General features: G+C 42.8%; 1 protein-coding gene across 9 annotated transcripts in view; it reads right to left on the reverse strand.

Moving 5' to 3' along the window:
- MID1 (midline 1) overlaps positions 1–20,320 on the reverse strand; it is a 350,591-nt gene that overhangs the window by 9,632 nt on the left and 320,639 nt on the right. For all 9 annotated transcript variants that reach the window (XM_004446447.4, XM_058292075.2, XM_023582843.2 and 6 more), the window contains 3 exons: positions 18,565–18,692; positions 13,801–13,944; positions 4,761–4,922 (listed from right to left, as the gene is read on the reverse strand). In XM_004446447.4, coding sequence (XP_004446504.1) covers positions 4,761–4,922; positions 13,801–13,944; positions 18,565–18,692 — 434 coding nt within the window. The remainder of the gene's footprint in view (positions 1–4,760; positions 4,923–13,800; positions 13,945–18,564; positions 18,693–20,320) is intronic.

A 20,320-nucleotide genomic window follows, 5' to 3' on the forward strand; every position in this document is an offset into this window, starting at 1 on the left:
AGGATATTCTAAAGGCTTACATTGCTCTTACATTGGTCAAAATGAAAGTATTACTCTTAAGATCTTAGAATGACACAGAATTGTCTATTTCTAGCCCCCAAACTCAGGGGAAAATGTGAGAGTAATGTCTGGCCTACTCCTGAGTTCCTCTATATAATAAGTCCCTTTGTTTCACTAAGCACATTTACGTTTTGAAGATTTAACGATCGTGAGGCCTTGGCAGAGTCACCCCTGGACATTTTGTCATAGGCTGTCACTTCCTTGACAATTCCACATTGCTTTGGAATACTGCCTGTACCACATTGGGTACAAGGCAGTCAAAGGCAGGAAATGAGTTACAACCTGTTGCAAAGAACATGGTGCCCAAACTGCTCTGCCACTGTTGCAGTTGGCAGGCCCCTTCTGCCCAGTCCACGGCTCTCAGACAATCACAGGAAAAAGTTTGGTAAATTTGACACTGGCAGTACACGAAGCTGGCTGAGAACATGGATGCGGTGAGTGTGGGGCTGGGTGCCTTAGAGTTAAAAGGTTTGCCAAGAGAATTTCCAGTCCCATTTGGGTAAAACCTGGCTCCAGCATCTCTCAAATCCTCTTTTTTTTTTTTCCCCATCAGGAGCCAGCATACTTTTTTATAAAGGGATGGAGGGTAAATATTTTCAGCTTTGCAGGCTAAGTGCTCTCTGTCATGACTACTCAACTCTGCTTTACCTGATAAGCATTTAAGGTAGCTTATAACGGAAATGAATGGGTGTGGCTGTGTGGAATAAAACTTTATTTAAAACACAGGTGGCTAGAGTTGGCCCATGGGCTATAGTTTGCTGGCCAGTTTTAGGTTTCTGTCCACATCAAAGAAATGCTGAAAAAAGGAGGATCTGAGACAATCTTCAAGAGCTAAGCAGGGCGCGGGGATTCTTTGAGGCCGTAAGACCTACTGGGTGACACATATAGCTTCCATTACGCATACCCTGTAAAAAAAAAAAAGGTCTCAGAATGATCAATGCCAGCAACTATGAGGGATAAAGTATGAACCTAAGACAAGAAGAGTGTGACGATAGCTTTGCTTAAAAGCTTTCAAGTTTTACAGATGGGTGATAAAACGGGAGTAAACTGACTGGGTACTAAAGGGTGGACCCAGACGAAATCCCACCAAGGCACACTTGTTTAAAAAGAAGGCTGGGTTCTGCTTGTCCTTTGTCCAGTGAAAAGTATCAGAATGGTGCAGCCATCAGAAAGCCTGGCCCTGTAGCAGCCAGATACTGCCCAGAACATTCGGCAAAGCCCCAGCTTGCACCCTCACCCCCACACGACAGAGCAGGCTCATGCTAGCTTAGATCAGGCCCACCCCCCACGTTCTCAGTGAGCGAATCTTGCCTATGTCTCAGATTTGTTTCTCAAAACCACCACCCACACTACTCAAATTCCAGGTTTTGCTTCAGTGATAATCAATTGGTTCAAGGAACAAACTAATTATTTACTTACACAAGTTAACGAAAAAATTGAATTCATTGTAATATTTCTATACAATAGGATTTTAGTAACTACAGCCCACAGGCCAAATCCAGCTCACCGCCTGTGTTTGTAAATAAAGATTTATTGGAACACAGCCATGCCCATCTGTTTCTGTGTAGATTATCCACAACTGCTTTCATGTTACAATGGTAGAGTTGAGCAGCTGCGACCAAGACCATCTGACCTGCAAAGTCCAATATTTACTCTCTGGTCCTTTACAGGACAAGTGTGCCAACCCCTTGTATGAAATCATAACTTGACAACATAACATTTGATCAATGATTGGTTATCTAGAAACAGAAGATGCCATATGTAGTGATTACGTTCTTGTGAGTAAAACTGATAAAGCACAAATAAGGTGCAACTGATAAAGCGCAAATAGGGTGTCTCAGAGATATGTTCTGTAGAAAGGTAACTCACTGTGCCTATTTATTTATTTTTACCCTCAGTTAATCTCTGAAAATGGCTCCTTCTTTGCCAGCAGAAACACAGAGGAGAGATTTGCTAAATGTTTAATATGTGTCCTAAACACGGATGTGTCTCAGACATTTTGGCAAAGCCGGGGCTCAGTTCCCTCATTTATAGAATGAGGATCATAATGGCCTCTATCGTTAAGAGGTCATAGACGGGACTGAATGAATTACTACATAGAAGACACTGAGAAGCAGGCTTGGCATATGGGACACGCTCCCAAGGGTTGGCTACCACAGCGACCCGTACTACTACGGGCCCTCTACTGAGCCTTTTCATCGAGGTGAGAACTATTAAAGGGCCAAGACTCTCCCATTTGAGAAAGAAATCCAATATATTGAAATGTAAATGAGTATATGTGTTTTCTTTTCCATTGCTCTTTCTTGCCCACAGAACAAAAGACCATTTTATTTCTTAAACAAGAGTAATAACGCGTCCATGATGGCCCCACGTATCGAATGACCTACTGCCTATCTCCAGTTGTGTGGGGCCCTGCACGTGGAACTCAGCATGGTCGAGACAGAACCTGCCATGTGCGGCTCAGCGAAGGGCACCCCCAATCCCCACGCGGGCGGGCTGAGGCTTGCTGTCACCTCCCACGCCGCACATCCAATCGGTCTTAAGCCTGATGCTTTAGCATCTCAACAGCTCTCTCACCATCTCCTCCCTGCCATTCCTTGAGTAGCGCCCGACCTGATCCGGCCACTGTTCTGGTAATGGTCTCCTAACACTTGCCAGTGGCCAGACTCCCCTCCTCCTGATCCACTCACCACAGATGGCGAGACGGAGCTTTATTGGAAGCAAAATTCTGATCCTGCCTCTCTCGTTGAAATTCCTCCTTCCCCTTCCCCACTACCCAGCACTCTCAGAGGAAACTCCCAAGGCGCCTCTTGAGGATTTGGCAATCTACTTCTTGCCTCCAGCTTCCTTGCTCCACCTCCTCCCACTCTAAGCCACACTCAAGCCACACTCCTCAATTCTCTGCTCCACTGCGTATGCAGGTCTCCCTGCCTCTGAGGCTTCGCTCCTGCTGCTGCCTCTGCACAGAACACTGCCCCCTCGTGCACCCCCTATCCGTAACCCACCATGGAGAGCCCCCCGAGGCCATGCTGCGGGTGCCTCCCTGGTAAAACCCAAACCCTCGTGGTCACTCTTATCAGGACACCTCACACGCCAAAGCAAAACTAAGGATTGGTGTGGTGTGCTTTGTGCCCCAAGGGTCTGTGAGCCCCTTAAGAGAAGCACATCTTAAGGAGTGGAATGTGTTAAACGCACCATAAAACCCCACCACCTGGCACAGTGTTTCGAAGAAACTAGGAGCTCAAATATTTTTTGAGGGAACGAATACACGTTGACATGCTAATCAAATAAAAACTGCTGATCCAACTGTGCATAGGTAGGGTCCGTGTGCTGGGTAGTTAGAAATATCTCATCAAGTTATCAAACGTTATGAGGTTTTCCTATGCACTTAAAATTGTTTTGAGCTTGCCTTTGAGACAGCTCATAAATGAAACAAAAACGTCCCCATTTTAAAAGCGAAGAAACACTAAATGCAATGTGGATTCCTGGATTGGATCCTGGAGCAGGAAAAGAACATTCCTGTAAAGAACTGGGGAAATCTGACTAAAGTCTGGAATGAGCTCATAGTGACACACTGACGTCAATTTCTTCTTGTGACAAATGTACCATGGGGGTGTCAGATGGTAACATCAGGGGAGGCTGAGTGAAGGGTATATGGAAATCTTTGTATTATCTTTGCAACTTTTCTGGAATCTATAATGATTCCAAAGTAAAATGTATATTTTTTTTTAAAAAAAGGGAAGAAAATGAAGAAAGATGGCACAAGGTTCTCTGCGTGCTTAGTGGCAGAACCTCAGGCTTCCCTGCCTTAATCCCGCACTCTCTTTACACCCTCTGGCTGTCTCTATAGGATCCGGCACACGCTCCACAAGGTGCTGGGGAATCAAGGATGTGGGTTAAATGAAGCTTCCTCCTGAAAACCAGTTATTTGTTCTTGTTGACCGGCTGGCAACCCCAGAACAGGGTCAGCATATTGACACACTCCAGGTTGCTTTCTCTTGGGAGGCCTTACTGCAAAGAAAACCTATGGGACATCACATCTCTAGGTAAAAGGATGGAAAGAAGAGAAGAGAAACCCAAACACACAGGAGCAGAGACTGACAGAGGGCAATGACAGAGGGCGAGAAACAGGTAATCGGCTAGATAGTTCCCTGTGGTGGGAGGCTGTCCCGTGTATTGTAGGCTATGTAGCAGCATCCTTGGTCTCTCCCGACCAGATGCCAGGTACACCGTCCACCTAGGCATGACAACCAAAAACGTCTTGAGACATTGCCAAATATCCCCGGGGGTGGGGTGGGGTGGGCAGAAGCCCCTCCAACTGAGAACCACTGGACTATCTGGAGGAAAGCAAAGAATTCCTGAAGAAAGAGAGTTATTAATCTGCTATTCTGCTATGGAAAACCATAATCTCTGCCATTTACAGAGATTTGCACAGGAACCTTCTGGATTTATTCATTTAAAAAAATGAGAAGACTGGAGTGCAAGAGAGGCTAAGAGACTCAGAGCCACTAAAGGGTAGAGTCAATTTTGGAACCAAAGGGATCTGATGGAAATTCTGCTACTTTACCCTGGCTCATGGCTGGCTTTTGGAGGCTGTCACTGATGCCTAAGAGTGGGAGAAGGAAAAGAAAGGGGGAATAGAGGCAGCTGAAAGGTGAGCAGGTGAGAGAAGATAGCTCTGCTGGGCTCATGCCACTTACTGTTTGTCTTCAACTTCCCGGGCTCACTGCTGCGGCTGCCAGCCTGGTTGATGGCCTTGACGATGAAGATGTACTTGGTGCCGCTCTGCAGACCGTGCACTGTGTAGTGGTTCTGCTTGATGTTGGGAACGATCATCCAGCTATCTGCCGAGTTACAAAGACCTGCAGGGCCAACCAGACACAGTATCGTTCTTTAGTGCCAGCATGGGGCCATGCTTCCACGGTTGAATCATTTTCAGTTATATGAACCATAAGAATTGATCAGTGGAGTACTCTGTCACCCCCTACGGAGAAGATCAATAACTCAAGGGCTCTTGGCTCAGGGCCCTTCCTACAGTTGGAAATTGATCTCTACTTACTATTACATACTCCGAGTCTATGCTCCAGATGGACAGCCCAGTTAAAACCATTCCAGTCCAAATTCTGGTTGGTATGACCAGGAGCAGCAAAGGTGCTGCTCAGTGTCTCAAGCACGGAATATGTGCCAATGCATTATTAGATGTTGGGGTGGGGGTGAAAAGAAGGAAAATAACCTGATTCCTCCCACTCCACCCTTGTTTCTCAGGCTGGGTCATTTAATTTGGGAGTGCACCAAAAATAAGGTGAGAAATATAGGAGAAGCCGGCTTCACATAGATGTCCACTGCATTTTTGCCTCCAATTCTTGACGCTGCCCTGTATCCAGGCCTTTGCTATGTGACTTGGCAGTTGCTCCCACTAAAGAGAGGGAATATATTTCCTCGTTACATAACTTTGGACTTGTTTGGCCAAAAGAATGAGGCCGTGATGACAACCTGCCAGGTAAAAGACTAGGTAGCACGAGGCCTTGAAGGCATCACAACGCCAGTGCCATGGGGAGAGCCTTCCCGGGACAGCCTGCTCCCCACAGCAGGAGGATGAGAGTCAGGGAACAGGGCCCCATTGCCCAATCAATGCCCAGACAATGCAGGAGTGAGCCCTGTCAAGATCCACCAAGCGACTCCACGGAGCCTGGCATAGACTAGCTCACCCCTCCCAATCTGACAGGGGAGCTGGTATGTGATCACTGGGTTGTTTATGATCCAGCATCACTGTGGCTGGAGACTGGCTCAGGGCACAAATGCCCAAGAGAACCCTGGAATGGCAGCATCTATGGGAAGTGCAGATCTTGGAGAAGCACCAATAGGGATATTTGACCAGGTGCATTCCTACGATGCTGGTTCCAGAATGGAGTGGGACTGCTGGGCTGGCCCTGGACTGCAGGATGTGGGCTGGGCTGCAGGCTGAGGATTTACGATGTTTGGAAGAACGTGTAGGAAAAAGGAAGCCAGTCTGGCTTTGTAGCTTGGCTGATGCTGGAAGCATCTCTCTGGTATCAGGCCCCACTCTCCCCTCCTCCACCCTGTCAATCTCCACTCCAACAGAAGCTTTTCCATCGCCTGGTGGCTGCACTGTCATGAAGCTTCCTGACACCATGTAATTTCTTTCCTTTTCCAATCCAGGGTGGAGGCCTGCCCTTCCCCCTTTCTGAGTGAAACCTCATTTTCCCTCATCCTTTCCTTTCAGTCTATTTGCAAGTCAAAGCATTAATTCTTTTGATCATGAGGCACCTTGCACCTTAGGATACTCTGAAGAAGTAGCCCCTTAACCTTTTTTGGGTCTCTCCTCCTTTGAGAATCTAATAAAGCCTTTCTGTAGAAAGAAATGCACAAAGGTCTATCTGCATAGCCTCACCGAGGCACGAATATTTGCGTAGCGTCTCAAAATATTCACAGGCCCTCTGAAGTCTGTCTTTGAATCCTACCTTCTGCAACATTTGAGTTAAAATTGCTCATGGTATTCTCACAGTTGACAAGAACTTAAAAGTCTTTTGTCAGTTGTAAAAATTTCACCTCATGATTTGTATCTTGGGTGCATGGCATTTTCAGGCACACCTCAGTGAGAGTTTTTCTTCTTGATCATGTGAGTTTTCTATTACCTCTTTTCATTTCCACCTGTGAACATATTTGCCAGGAGGACTGTCACATATGACCATATGCCAGCATAAAACAAGATCAATAATTTGAGACTCACAGAAGAGGTTGAGTGTGTGTGTACATGTGTGCTTATGTTTGGAGACATAGAATAAGTGGAGGTACCCCCCCATCCCTCCAATTCTCCCCAACTCTTAGTCTTCTGTTCTCCTCCCAATTCTCACTTATATAAGACCTAGAAAAACATCCACAAGCAATTTAGTAACACGGGACTCTCCCTGCTGTGTATGCCTATTCTTTTCCTACAGCACGAATGTAGTAAACTCAGTACTTCTGGATAGTTCCACAACCAAATATTACATTTTGATCCAACCAAAGAAGAGCCATTCTGAACTCCAACTCTGAGCCCCAAGAGGACTATAACTCACTTTAGGAATTTAATAGGAATATTACATCAATAATAAAACAAAAAATATTAAGCCCTCCTATTGCTTAGGATAATCCACTCATATTCCTAGACCTTTGTCCACAGCACTCAGGCAGGAATGAAAACAATAATAGCATTCAGTACAATCAAAAGAGAATTCTATCAATTTCACTGTTTTTACACTGTTACTGTTTAATTGCACATGTTATAATAAAATGACTATTGTGGTCAAAGAAAACAAATGTAAAAATGTTTCAATAAACTTTACATCACTGAACAACCCCAAAGCTGGGTTTAATGCGGTGGTGGGAATGCTTTCAGCAACATCATAAAGCAGATGTCTGAAATTGCTTTAAACTGCAACTTGGCCTACAACACCAAGTCTTAACCCAACAAAGTTGGAATGTTTCAAAAACCCTTTCCAAACAAAAAAAGGAACTTTGACTAACTTTATTATTTTGAAGAGGCCACTAACTAATATTCCCTGAATATTAAAAGAGCAAAAACCTTTATGGCATAGTAAAATTTGACTGGATAGCTTTACACGGGGACAAACTGCTTCCATAAATACTAAAAAGTATTGCTATTTAGGCTTACCTTTATATTATTATTACTATTATTACTACTATTATTACCACCAGGATAATGAAGGAGAAATGGATTAAAAATACCAAGAAAGCAACCTTCCCAATTATCTTTTGCTGGCTGGCGCACGTGGGGAGAACAGCCTTGGAGTGGGCCGTGACTGCGCGGCTAGTCTTGGTCTCGGGCCAGTACCACTTAACTTCTTGCATATGGGGTTTAGCTTGCTTAAGCGAGTCTTCTGGGCCTTAATATCCTGCTGTGTCAGGATTGTTGATCAGGTTTTATTCATCCCTTTATGAAACACCCACACAAACATTCTCACCGATACGTCACTTTTCTCCAAACTCATTCCAGTCGTCTGTGAGGGAGGTTCTGACGTTCCCCGCCTCCAATCCAGTCTGACGTATAAAACTAACAATGGAACATGGAGGAGCTTTCATTCACACTCAGACCTAATGGAGGTTTTCGATTTTGCACTTTTTCTTTCGTTCACAACAGGTCATATGGCAAGAAGCCTTTCCCTCCAGAATGCTGCTCGTTACAAGCTTCTAGTTACATTCGGGATTTTTGAGACTTCTATGGCAACCATCATATCGCTGGGTTACATTATGTGTAAAACATCATGCAAAGGGGCACCCTTTGGAGAGGCTGCACATCAGCGGCTAATATCCTTTGCTGCTTCTCACAGATTAGACAGAAGTGAACACGTCTCCACAAAAGTAGTACATGCTTAATAATGTTTGTGAGCATTTCTAAATGCCTAAAACAAATTCAATACAGAAAACTAATTTGCTGTGAAGGCTTAAGGAAATGTAGCTTTTGACTTTTACTACTAATAAAAATAAAGTGTAGGTTGCTGGGAAGAGGCCCCAATTTATGATTTTAAATGAGGTGGTATAGTTTTTTAAAACTATGGAAAACACTGTAAAATTCACTATTTATGCATTAATAAGCAGTTCACTAACATCTGTAGTCACAACTCTATTAGTTAATAATGCCATCAGTTTTGCTTTTGAATGTATGCATTTGATTAGTGAGTCTTTTTATAAGAAGATTCCAGAGCTCCACAGATATCAGTTGATTCTCCTGCACTAAAGCCTGTCAAAGGCAATTAGAATGTTATCATGGCAAGTGAAGGAGCTGTGACCTAGAGAGAGTAAAAGACTTGCTGGTGGCATCAGGAACTGTAGGCAGATGTTGAGCAGTCTTTCACCTTTCCGTAGAGATTCACCGTTAGGTCTTCTCACTCAATGACGTCGGCAAAGGATACTCCCCCAAATCAGGATGGATGGAAGAACATTAAAGAAAGACCTTCCAGGTGAAGGTGGCGGGAAACGTCATCATGGAGAGAATCCTGGAGAATGGCATAATGGATCACAGCCAAGTGAGGTTTAAACACAAAGCCTTCTTCTACATGAGGAAACAGACTCCATTTGCCCAAGGTTACAGAGCTAGCAGATGCCAAAGTCAGGTCTCCCTTAATCACTACAAATAATATCTGAGAATGCTTTTTGAAAATATCTGCATACTAGTTAGCTTTTTAATGTGAATTTATTCTTTCATTGTTACAGTTAAACCACATCAGGTCTTCAGTCTATTGGTTTAGTGGGTATTAAAGAGATGAACAAATCCGCAAATTAACAACCTGGCCAGGGCACCCCGTTGTGATCAGGAACCAGCATCTGCAGTTTCACTGTTTTCCCTTTCCTGGGAGAAAGGGCCTTTTGGGCATCCGTTCAATACATAAGGCAGGTCTATCATCTTCATTAAGCTACTTGTACTTAAGTTTTTTTTTGGCAACTGGCTTCTGGTAACAAAATACCTGCTCTGAAACCACCCAACATAAAACTATAGGTGCACTGTGCTTGGTTGTTTTGGTTTGGTTGAATTTCTTTAGGTGTGGCCTTTTTTGCACCTATTCCAAGACAAGACATATAAATGGAAACATTTGGAGTCCTTTCATACCTAAAGGATGATTCTTTGCTCATATGAGGAAATTTGAAACAAATCTGAGATCATTTTTGCTTGATACAAGGAAAATGGTCTATTAGTTTTCTATTGCTGTGTAATAAATTTTGCCAAATTTTGTTTTCTTTTCCTGGTTACACTATTCACTCATCAACGGATGTTGATTCTTTCAGTATCCTGACTGTTTTCTGACAACCTCTGTAAGTATTTTTGTTAGTTTGACACAATGTTTATTGATGCCAGGTCACTCTGTAATGAATCCTGCCTCTATATTCTCACTGTTCTTCTCATACCTTCATGCCCTCCTTTTCTCAGAGTGCCTTGGAATTTTTGACCTTCTTTTGAATTTCAACTTCAAGTGGACAAGTTTGATGTAATCTCTAGTGCTGTTTACCCAATATGTTAGTACTATTCATTCCACTACACTAAGGGAGTAATTCCTTAAGGAAAGGCAAAAAGAAAATAATGATATTTTTTTCTTTTTGGGTTTCCCTCCCATACTATATAGCATAGTGGTTTCTGGGTTAGTTGTTATGTCCTCACTATTTCAAATATAATCATGGTGATGCTCTTTGTTTACCTTACTTTGAAGTCAGGTCTCTCAATCTTGGCCCTACTGACCGTTGAGGCCAATACCTCTTTGTTGTGGGAAGCCGTCCTGTGCATTGCAGGATGTTTAGAAGCACCCTGGTCCAACTAGATACCAGTAGCATCCCTCCTCCAAATGTGACCACCAAAACCGTCTCCTGATATTTCCAAATGTCCCCTAGGGGGCAAAACTGCTCCCCTCCCCATTGAGAACCATGGCTTGAAATGAAGGTGTGACTATTTACTATTATAGTAATGACTGTTATTTGTAATTCAGGTTTATGGCAAAGCATATATAACTTTTGAAAGTCTTACTGGACTTTAATTCCATGTTAAGTTCATGGTATATGTATCAAAGATCAGTGAAATACAAGCACAAATGGCTGGAAAATCAGATTTAAAATCATATGCAACCTCTCTGAAGGGCAATTTGGCACGTCAATGCAAATTAACATGCAAATAATCTTTGGCTTAGCATTTCCACCTCAAGGGATTATTCTACAGTTATAATTTACAGATATAATTTGCTATGTGTGAAAGGACAGATATTCAAGGGTATTCAGTGTGGCATTGTTTATAAGAGCGAAAGACTGGAAACAAACTAAATATCTATCAAGAGAAGAAGGGTTAAATAAATTAGGGCACATCCTAACAATAGGATAAGCTGCCTCAAAATAAAATGAGGCAGTACTTTATGATGTGTTGAAATGGAATGCTCTCTCAGATATAGTAGTGACAAAAGCAAGGTGAAAAACTGTGACTGGTATGCTACCCTTTGTGTCCCTAAAAAATGTGTAAGTGTATGTGAGTGGTGTGTAGCCTTGCCTATAAATAGAGTATCCTGGGAAAGATGCAAAAGAAATGGAACTGGTACAATGGGCCACTGAAACTTGGGTGGCTGGCAGATATTGAGTAAGATCCAATTTTCACTGCATACATTTTTGTACATTTTGTTTATTATTATTATGCTGTATTCATGCATCACTTACTAAAAAAGAAAAGAAAAGACAACAGGGAATGACTATTTCATCAAGATTTGCAGCAGCACAGCTAGAACCAGGGGTAAGGGATGATACCAGAAAGATTCAAAATCCTGGAGGGTGAATGGAAATGATGGCTAACTGTTGTCATATCAGCTCTACTCAGACTTGCCCAGAGAAGCACCTCAAATATCTGAGGTCGGCAATTGTGTTTCCTGGGGATAGGGGCCAGAGCTAGAGGAAGCTTTCTGGAACTGGCTTCTCCTTTCCATCTCAGCTGCTGGTGCCATTGGCAGGGCTGACTATACCTCCTGCCTGCACGAATGACTCTGAGGATCTGGGCTGAGGTCTCTGCTTCTCGTCTTGCCCCATTCCACTCCATCCTCCATGGGGCTGCCTGGGCCAGCTCGCCCACTGTACATATGGTCACGGAGCTGCTCTGCAAGCCCCCAAATGCACCGGACAAAATCAAAGCACAGGAAGCAGACGTGGTTCAACTGATAGAGTGTCTGTCTACCATACGGAGGGTCCAGGGTTTGATACCCAGGGCATCCTGACCCGTGTGGTAAGCTAGACTGCGTGCAGTGTTGCTGTGAGCAAGGGGTGCCATGCCCTGCCACGCAAGGAGTGCACCCTGCAAGGACAGCCACCCCGCATGAAAAAAGCGCAGCCCTCCCAGGAATGGCGCTGCACACACAGAGAGCTGACGCAGCAAGATGATGCAACAAAAAAGAGACACAGTTTCCCAGTGCCGCCTGACAATGCAAGTGGATGCAGAACACACAGTGAATGGACACAGAGAACAGACAATGGGGGCGAGCGGTGGGAAGAGGAGAGAAATTTTTTTAAAAATCCAAGCATGGTGTGGCCTGGGGCCCTCTGTGATCCAGCACTTGCCTGAGTCAGGATTAAGTGACTAGTGATTAAGAACTCACGTGCTTTGTGGAACCAGACCGGCATGGGTTTGAGGCCGAGGTCTGTTTCTCTATCTTCATCTCCCACTGCACCTTCTGCCCTCAACTTTCCAGCCATGCTTACTTAGGTGAGTTTCCCAAATATGTATGTCTCTGTAGATTGCTTATAACCCGAGAGTTGTCTGGAATACACTCACTCAGCTTTCAAGCCTTAGTTTAATCTTTGTCCCACCCACCATTTCTGCCCTCGCTCTTCTCCTTACCTATTTGGGCAGCTCGCCAAAGCTGTTCACACTGTTTCATGGCATTGTCCTCTTTTACTCCAAAGCTACAGGTTCTTGGAAAATTCTGAGATTTTAATATTAATAACTGCTTCCAAGGCAGGCCAAATACGGGGTGGAAGCTGAGAGGGTTGTGGAGCGGAAACGTGGAAAGGGAGATATAAAGAAGGTGGGGGGAGCCATTTGTTGGCATGGGACATTTATAACCTAATCACCCAGAAGCAGGGGATCTTCTTGACCCACTATTTTAATTAATTATAAATCATATTTCTATTTTTAAGCATCCTGGGCCCCCAAATTATGTGTGCTAGGAAAGAATAGTGTACTTAAGGGAGAAAAGGTATATATAATAAGAGCACATTAAGTTAAGGATCTATTCAGAATATTCCTCTGTTGAAAAATGACTACAATTTTCCACTTTAACATAGTCCATTTTTCTTTACTAGAGAACTTTCAAACTTGCTCCCCTGAAAACCCATTTCTTCTGGTCCTCTGCGATCTGCACAATTCAATTTAAATAATTCCCTTTATGCGGGGAGGAGTGCTTCCTCGATCATCTCCCTGGTTGGCTTCTGCTGCTATCTGAGCTCCTCAAACTGTCCTCAGTGCTAAACAGCAAATGGGCTTCAGTGAGGGGAGCCCCCCTGTGTTGCAGGCAAGACCTGAAATTGTGCCCAGCTGCAGGCCAAGTCCTAACTCTTCACGTGATGGTCTCTGAATGGGACCACCAGGTTCTTTCACTATTTATTTCATTTAAATCTTTTTTATTATTATTATTGTGAAATAACACAGAGAAGTACATAAAATGAAATGCATGGCATAATGACTAAAGCATGTGCCTGCCATCCAAAAATTGTTGTTAAGCCCATGAGCCCCCTCTCCCCTATATATTTCCTCCCAATGGTGCCACTTCCCTCCCATCCAGGAGGGAACCACCATTCTGACATTTATTGTGAGTACTTCCTGGCTTTTCTTTATAGTTTTAACATCTGTGCATGCACCTCTAAACAAAAGAGTTTATTTTTGTCTTCACGTTATGAACCTCCTATATATGGACTCAACTACATATATTCTTTTGTTTCTTGCTTCTTTCCCTTAACAATATGTTTGTAAGATTCATCCATGTTATTGGTTAGAGGTCATTAGTTTTCATCAAAGTTTGGCCAGCTAATTTTACTAGTATAGTAAAAATGAGTGCTATCACCTTCTTGTTCATTAACGACAACTAAGCCAGTAAATATCCCATATTCTTTCCTTCTTTTTCTTTCATTGATGTATAAATTCAGGGAGGTAATCTTTGTGAAAACAGCCACCAAACAGAAATGCAGAGGGCATGCGATACTCACTGACGACATTGGCTTGTCCAGTGAATATGGTGTACTGGAGCTCGTAGGAGACCACACTGAACTCATCGTCGGAGGTCCAGTGGACGGTGATGGTGTCGTACGAAGCTGTGCAGAGCTCTTCTCTAATCGTTGGAGGGTTGGGGGCTGTGGGGGTCAAAAGGGCTCATTAGTGGTATTGAACATCGCTGAACTGGTACCCCAGTGGCAACTGCTTCCCCACTGATGAGGTCTTTCTCAATATTGCCCTTGAGCTGGTGACCCTAATTCAAAGAACACTTGGCTGGCTGATTATCACTTCAACTTTTAACAGACTGTGGGGTTAGAGTGAGCCAGTATGGACTTACCTCTGTTGATCATGTGAGTATGCTGAGGAGGATCTTTGTACATGAAGGAAAAACATGCAAAACAAAAGTAAGCATACTGTGGTTTTGTCTACCCTGGGGATTGGCAAATTTTTTTGATCATGGGCTAGATGGCAAATATTTTAGGCTTTGCAGGCCATATGGTCTCTATAGCAACTACTCAACTCTGCCATTGCAGTGTGAAAGCAGCCAGGGATGTGTACGGGAATGGGCATGGCCAGATTCCAGGAAAACTTTATTTACCAAAATAGGGGGAGGGCCAGATTGGGTCTGTGTGCCAAAGTTTACCCACCCCTGACCAACAAGATACCAGATATTTTTATATTTAGGCCCTAAACTGGAAAAATACCAATGCCTGGTATCTCATGGCAAACCAGCCAAATAATTATTTGCATTTTCTTTTCCATTAGGTGTTTTGATGCCTTTGTAAGAAAAAACTTGGTAATACAACCTGTTTTCTTCTCATTTCTCAATTTAAAGGTGATTAATCATCTTAAGAACATGATTAACCATCCATCATATCTAAGTATATTTTCCCCTCCTTGTTGTTTGGTTAACTGCAAGATTGGAGAAGGCCGCTGTTTCTGATTTCTTTAAATACACACAGGAAGTTAAGTGTAAATCTTACCAAAATAAGTATTTTAAAATGACTTCTTTTGGATGGATCTCAGTGACTGACTTTATCAGAAGAGTTTGTGGGCAAGGAAAGGCCAAACAATGTGATAGTTTAGAGCAGTGGTCAGCGAACTATGGCCACTGGCAAAATCAGGCATACTGCTTGCTTTTGGATAAGGATTTATTGGAACCCAGCCATGCCCACGCATTTATCTATTGTATAAAGCTGCTTTGATGGGGCAGCAGAGTTGAGTAGTATGACCCACAAAGCCTAAAATATTTATCATCTGTCATTTATAGACTAAGTTTGCTAACCCTGTTTTAGAGAAAGGATCCAGGGCCTTTAATTCCACTGTTCTGCACATCAACACCTCACTTCAAAAGGAGAATCATATTTGTATTTTAGAGAGTAGTAGCAACCTTTACTTACACTGTTGCAGAGTATTTCCTACCCTAAATTTTGATCAGGATTGACGAGGACTCAACAAATCTGGAGAGGGAGAGAAGTTTATGAAAACGGTCAATTTAAAACTCTGATCATTTTAGCACTCTTCATTTCACCACCTGAAGATATATCCAGGACAAGTTTCTTAAGGAGCAAATCATTTTTCTGCCTGGTATACTAAACCAATTAGCCGAGCCTTGTCTATTGCTTCTTGAATTCCAGGAGCATCACTGAGCTCCTACAACGTGGCAGGTACTGTGTTATGCTAGAAGGGTTCCACGTAGCCCTTAAAACATTCTTCCTGGATATGTATTTACATGTCTGTGCTGAAGTATCCATGTGCAGAATTTAGGGCCCTGTGGTGTGGCTTGGATGTGCAGAGCCAATGACGTCAGTCAGGATGTGCATTCCACGGGCGAGGTCCCAGCAGCTGCACACAGTGAGTTTCTCGTTGCCTGTGCATGCCCTGCTGCAGTGGGCTCCACCTTACATGGGGCAGGCAAGAAATACTTATTCTCCCCGAATTTCAATCATTCACTGAATTACTTCCCCATCAGACATTGAGGAGAGAGGCTGCTCTTTCTGCATTGCAATGTGTGATCAAATATGAAGAAAATTTATCTTCAAAATAGGCAAATAGCTGTGAGATACATGGCAGTAGCCACAGTCAGGGAGGAAGTGTCACCACTCCTGGTTATTAACTTGATGTACCACTTAGAGGCATGTCACAGGACCACAAAAAAAAAAAATCTTGTTTTTACAGCCAGGCTGGCTAACTGGCATTAAATACAATCACACTGTTTGGGATTGCAGACCCAATGGGTTTGTCCTGAAAAGTCAATACACAATTTACCGTAAATGAGAACAGCAGCATGCTGTCAATTTCAATATCCTCAGAATCAGCCTCTTCATGAACAGGGCAGGAGGAATGGTGGGGTAATACTAAAAAACCACTTCATTTCCTGCTTACAAATGTCTGATAAACTATTTGGACCTGGCAATATCAGTCAAGTATTGAATGTGATGGCCAAGATCTACATTATGTCTAGAAATGATCCAAATTTCTATTTGGGGTGAACAGTGAAGAAGGCATAATAGCAGGAGCCCATATGAGCTTTAGTTTAGCTTGGGATAAACAGCCATCAGCATGATTTATGGTATACACATTACTATTTGGGGCAAACTAATTTTACAACTTCCTCTCTAATCAGTACTTTCTCACTCATGAGAAGATTAGAATGCGCATCCATTGTTGAAATACTCTGAAGTGATTATTGGGAAATGGGACGGACACATTCTTGTCAACAGGACCCCTATTTTGTGCAGGATGGGCCATGTGCCCAGCCAAATACTGAATTTTCCAACCTCCTCTGCTCTTGGACATGACCTTGGGCCACAGATAGAGCCCTAGAGAGACGTAAGTGGAAGTTGCTGGGCGAGCCTGTTTATGGTTTTCCTGATAAAGAAGAGACAAAGGGGGCCAGCAGAGCTTTTTGTCTGCCATTCCCCCTCTGCCCCTTGCCTTCTGCCTTCACACCGAGCATCCTGCGTGGAGGTGGGGTAGCCATATTGTGATCATGTGGCGAAAAGGCAAGCACAAGGAAGATGGCAGAACAGAAAAAGAGGAAGTTCCTGGGATCTGAGGTTGTCACTAAATTGCTGCCCAGCCCTGGACCGTTCACCTCTGTTCTGATTCTGTGATATAGATACTACTTTGATAGGTTTCAACACTGCTCACTGGATTTTCTATTGCTTTCAACCAAATTCATTCCCAAATGATATAGGAAAAGACAGGGATTTTAAACAGGATGATAGAGTGAAAAACAGCTCAGCTAGAGAAAGTCTAGAATTGCTCTGTTCAATACAATAGCCACCAGCCATATAGGGCTATTTCAATTTCAATTAAATGTATCTAATGTTAAATAAAAGCAAACATTCACTAGCCGTATTTGCAGTTCTCAATAGCCACATGTGGCCAATGGCAATTGTTCTGGAGAGTGCAATTACAGAACATTTCTATCATCGTAAAAATTTTGTTGGACGGCGCTGGTTATGGTAAATCCCAGACCTACATACTTAAAAAGGAGGGCACTATATTTACAAATATTTGAAACCAAGTTTGGTTCCTTACTGTAAATGCTTTTGTAGTTGATTTCTTTCTTAATAGGAGTGGTACGGTTCGAGAGAATGACATAAGATAAAAAGTAGCTTGTGGGATGACTCCGCTTTCTCGTAAAAGCAGAAAGGTAAAAAACAGTGCCTCAGGCTCTCGCAAAGAAAACTGATCTTCTGGGTGCCTGCTCCTTGAATACAGACCTCGTGCTTTCTACCCATACTGTTAAAGCAAACAGCACACAAGGACCCTTCTCCTGCCTTGCTTTTCACTGTGCTAAGTTAGGATGTGGCGTGCCTTTAAAGCATGCTCCGTGCCCACCTGGTTTCACCATGTACATCGGGCCTTCTGGAAGTCACAGGCAGTAGTGGCCTTTGCTAACACAAACAATGTCACCCAAACAGTCCACAGTTTACTGGCAAATGCTCTCCATCCCCACTTTAGAGGTCCAACGCCAAGCCAGGTTTAGAAGCATGGTTTGGAAAAGGAGTAACATGAGGTTTTACAGTGGTTGTTTTTGTTTCTAAAGCTTGACCCAAAACTGTCTAACAGAAAGGCCAATTAACACATGGCAACAGGCATTCCAGAGTGAACGTTGCTACATTAGCCATGGATTTCCAAGGTGAAATTCATCCTTTGACTAGAAAGAGCAGAAGCCTTTGGGGGCTGTTTTGACCCGAGCCAAATCCTAGTTCTGCCGCTCTCTAGCCATCTGACCTCCAGCGAATCCTATGACCTCTCTCATTTGCAAAATGAGGATTAGAATCCTTACCTCAAATCGGTGTCGTGAAGATTAAATGTGGTTGCAAAGAAACAAGGGCTGGAGCAGAATAGACATTGAATCCAAATGAGTTGGGTATTTGCTCTCTGCCAACTCACTGTGTGTCAGAGGCCTTGCTAATGTGAACTGCTAACCAAAAATAGACCTGTTGCATTCTGTTTCTCTTTGGGGGCCAATGGAGGGATTATTTATGGCACCCCCGCACTGAGAGATGTGGGGAATGGTGGTAAGTATGCTTTTAGTGAACAAGATTCTCTTCCCCACCCCCCGTACCCAATTTAGTAAAAAAATAAAAATAAAAATAAATAAGGTGTGCACAGAATTTGTTTACAGGAATATTAGACTCCATTCTTCAGGGAAAGGCCTCACCTTTAGGAAATTCATGTGGTGGTAAAGTGTTTGTATCACTGAATACATACAACATTAGAAAGAACATAAAAGACAATACCTGTAAGATAATCCAGACATTCTAGCAACTTCTTCTCTCGGGAGAAATCTAAAGCGAAGGTATCAAATGTGTCGTTGAGGTTGATTTCTGGAATTAGAACCTGGGAGGATGCAGTTGCCATGGAGACTCTAATTAAAAAAAACACACACACATCTTTTTTTTTAGAAATGTCAAAATAAAATAAAAGGAAAACAAGAGTCATTAATAAAATAGTGCTATATTTACACAGGCCCTAAGAAGAATCTCAGAATGGCACAACATATGCACACAATGCAAATGAATGCAAATTTAAAGAAGCCAAGGAAAAGGGAAAACAACTGAATGGTTTTCCTGCCACTTCCTTTTAAACTTCCTTTTAACTATTAAAAAAAATTTCCTGCCGAGGCTACCGAATATTCACATTTCATGCTGCTGTGTATTTTACAGCCTGGCCTGGTTATATCTAACACCAGCGCGAAGCACAGAAACTTCAAGCTTAAGAAACATCTGTCTGCAAAACTGTTGCTTCCAAACTCCATCCCTGCCCCACTTCAAGGAGGCAATCACCATTTCAAACTCCATAAAGGGCAAAATGAAGATTTAAAAAGCTGTTTCCAGATAGTGGATTAATCAATTACGAGCCTCTCTAAAATAAACATTCAAAAATAAGTTTCTGGCAGACTCCTTTTTATCTTCCTTGTATTCATTTTCCTGTACCATATTCTCAGCAGATGCCATGGAAAATATTCACAAGCTTTCTCACAAACTCCCCTTGTGGATGCACTGTTCCTCCTATTCATTTAGGTTTTCTGGTTATTGGCATGTATCTAGTGCCTATGTTCTCTCAAGTTGATTTGGAAAATTCAGTTATGGCAGAATATTTCGACTGATTTAAAAATGGAAGTGATTCTTTTGAAAAGAAGAAAATCGTGGCCGGAAGCACACCACTTCTGAGTTAAGTCAAACTGTGCTGGGCTCATAACTGTGTTGCTTTGGGCATTCCATTAAGTTTTTAAAAAAATTTCTTTTATTATTATTTTTTAAAAGATACATAGATCACACAAAATGTTACATTAAAAAATATAAGAGGTTCCCATATACCCCCCATCCCCCTCACCCTGCTCCTCCCACATCAACAACCTCTTTCATCATTGTGGCACATTCATTGCATTTGGTGAATACATTTTGGAGCACTGCTGCACCACATGGATAATGGTTTACATTGTAGTTTACACTCTCCCCCACTCCATTCAATGGGTTATGGCAGGTTATATAATGTCCAGCATCTGTCCCTACAATATCATTGAGGACAACAACTACAAGTCCCGAAAATGCCCCCATTCTCCTGCGTTGTTTGATAGACAACACTTCGTAAGTAAGGAGCTACTCTGTGAATGGTGCTATGTGAGGTGCTGGCAATTTTAAAGCAAGGAAACAACTTCGTAATGATCTAGTTCTAAATCTAGTGACTCATTGTCTAAACAAGGGCACTGATAATTCATTTACACAAGGTCCCAAACTGGCTGGCAGGAGCCAGGAGAATCCCATGTTTGTACTTGCCCATTTAATTGAAGAAAATTTCAGCCTAGTTACCCTAAGGATTGTCTTCCTTCTTCTGTCTCTTAATGAATCTTAAGGTTTGAGGCTCCTCGAAGATAATATATATTTGCTAGAGAAATTACACCTGTGAAATGCTCTAAACCTTTATAAATAAAGTTTCTTTAGTTCTGGTGTTTGCGGCACAGGATCAGTATTCCATAAATGTGGAAGGAAGGGA

This window comes from Dasypus novemcinctus, chromosome X, assembly GCF_030445035.2.
Source record: "Dasypus novemcinctus isolate mDasNov1 chromosome X, mDasNov1.1.hap2, whole genome shotgun sequence".
NCBI classification, from domain to species: domain Eukaryota; kingdom Metazoa; phylum Chordata; class Mammalia; order Cingulata; family Dasypodidae; genus Dasypus; species Dasypus novemcinctus.